General features: G+C 54.6%; 2 protein-coding genes across 2 annotated transcripts; one reads left to right on the top strand and one right to left on the bottom strand.

Annotated features, from left to right (window-relative positions):
* Positions 1-39: 39 nt before the first annotated feature.
* On the top strand, positions 40-804 carry CCOS01_17122 (cyclopentanone 1,2-monooxygenase; the record flags this gene model as incomplete). The annotated part of the gene is made up of 1 exon (XM_060465256.1): positions 40-804. One exon carries the CDS (start codon positions 40-42, stop codon positions 802-804), a length of 765 nt encoding a protein of 254 aa, XP_060304188.1.
* A 709-nt stretch (positions 805-1,513) lies between these two features.
* On the bottom strand, positions 1,514-2,053 carry CCOS01_17121 (pisatin demethylase; the record flags this gene model as incomplete). The annotated part of the gene is made up of 2 exons (XM_060465255.1): positions 1,514-1,648; positions 1,718-2,053. 2 exons carry the CDS (start codon positions 2,051-2,053, stop codon positions 1,514-1,516), a joined length of 471 nt encoding a protein of 156 aa, XP_060304187.1.
* Between the last annotated feature and the right edge of the window lie 15 nt (positions 2,054-2,068).

The following is a 2,068-nucleotide window of genomic DNA, read 5'->3' as shown; positions in this document are numbered from 1 at the left end:
GGAGGTTTCGGTCTGACGTTGTCGAACTATCGCGATGTCATGTTCGACAAAGCGGCCAACTCGAGCGTCTACGACTTTTGGGCTCGAAAGACCAGGGCTCGGATGACCGATCCAGAGAAAAGGGATATCGTTGCACCACTGGAACAGTTCCAGTGGTTTGGCGCCAAACGAGTCAATCTTGAGATGGACTATTACGAAATGCTGGATCGTCCAAATGTCAAGATCGTTGACCTCAAGAAAACGCCGATTACATCCTGCTATGATCAAGGCATCGTGATCGAAGGGCGAGAGTCTTTGCAACACCATCGACTGGACGTTATAATTGCAGCCACCGGCTACGACTCCGTCACGGGCGGCTTGTTCGAGATGAACATACACGACAAGCATGACGTGAAGCTTCAGAGGACTTGGGAGGCTGGGATCGACACCTATCTCGGTATGCTGGTGCCGGGGATGCCCAACGCATTTCTCCTGTACGGGCCGCAGGCGCCGACAACGCACACCAACGCGCCCTCTTTCATCGAACTGCAAGTGGATTGGATAGCGTCTCTTCTAGGAAAAATGCGCAAAGACGACGTCCGCTCGGTCGAACCAGCCGAAGAGTCTTGCCGGTCGTGGAAGGAGAAGGTGGCCAACGCCTTCAACGCAGGCCTTTTCCGAGAAAGCACCGCGTGGTGGACTGGTGCAAACATTGCCGGGAAGAGAGTCGAGCCTCTCGTTTTTTTCGGTGGGGTTCAGGCATGGCGGGAGGAGTGTCAACGCGCGTTGGAGGACTGGTCCAGCTTCCGTGTCACTAAAACGTAGGACGCATTAATCTAATGGTATTGTGGTCCGTCTTCACGGGTTCATAGAACAGCGACTGAGTAGCCTTGAATGTATTCCTGATGGGCGGTTTTGAGTGCGTTCCCCCGTATTCAGTCAAGTCAAACCGCAGGTTCTACGCCTGTGGCGCCTTTCCGTCAATTTCTTTGATTGGCCTTGTCCCGCCCTCGATGCTACAGCCTACATGGAGCGAACGGCGTCTCCAACATATTGAAGGGTGACAATTTGCTTCACGCAACCAACTTGGGCATCCATCTGACTCCACGCAACCAATCCAAGCATCGGGGCTGGATCATCGAATGCGCTTCCCGTTGCATCGCAACAGCCATTTGTGGGCGCAGCATGACTGTTCTTGAGTTGCGCGACAACCGGTACAGCTTGTCGTCCTACGGCGTCTCTGGGTAACACTCCACGTAGCAGTACAGAGCAAAGAGCAACAAGACATCATTCCCAAGGCTTTTGCTGGTTATTGTTGGCCGACCTTATCCAGACGTGGGAGGTGGAAGGTCGGGCCTGAGTGGACTCAAGGCCTGCTGATGGAACTCTCGGAAGGTACAAGCTCTGCATTGCGTCGGATATTGAGTTCATTGCAACTTTGCTATTCTCACTATCCGTGTACGGACCCTTAACACCTCGGCGGTTGGTTAACATCTCGAAGGGCCGGTTTGTGCTTTGCCATGTAGCGGTGTGTTCACCGTGACGAGCGGCCCCGTGCGTCCAGCTTGTATCCCCGAACCCAAAAAGAAGACTGCAGGAAGATGCCGTAGTTGAGGGATTTCCATGGCTTCGTTGGATCAACGACAACGAGCTCATATCTCCTCATAAGCTGGTCAGACAATCAGTAAAGCGTGCCCGCACGATGCTGCTCCTGCACCGAACAGTGGCCTCGACTAACCTCGACAAAAACTTTTTGCAGCTCCATCATGGCCACATTTCGTCCCAGACACTTCCATTTTCCGTGCCCAAAGACGAGTTCCAGCATGCCTTCCATCCGCTTCAAGTCTTCTGTCCCCGTTTCCAGCCACCGCTCCGGCCGGAACTCGTGCGCATCTGGCCCCCACAGATCGGTACGATGGAAGATGGCCCATGCGCCGTATCCGATCCGGGTTCCCTCCGGCAAGTGGACCCCCTTGAACGTGTCTCCGCCTTTGGGGACTTCCTTGGACATCTGGCCCACGACAGGCGGGAAGATCCGAAGCCCTTCCTTGATCACAGCTTGCAGGTACGGCATGCTACGCGCTTCTGC

This window comes from Colletotrichum costaricense (genome assembly GCF_030867565.1).
Source record: "Colletotrichum costaricense strain IMI 309622 chromosome Unknown Scaffold_56.1, whole genome shotgun sequence".
Taxonomy (NCBI): Eukaryota; Fungi; Ascomycota; class Sordariomycetes; order Glomerellales; family Glomerellaceae; genus Colletotrichum; species Colletotrichum costaricense.
This window is presented reverse-complemented; position numbering and strand designations above follow the sequence as displayed.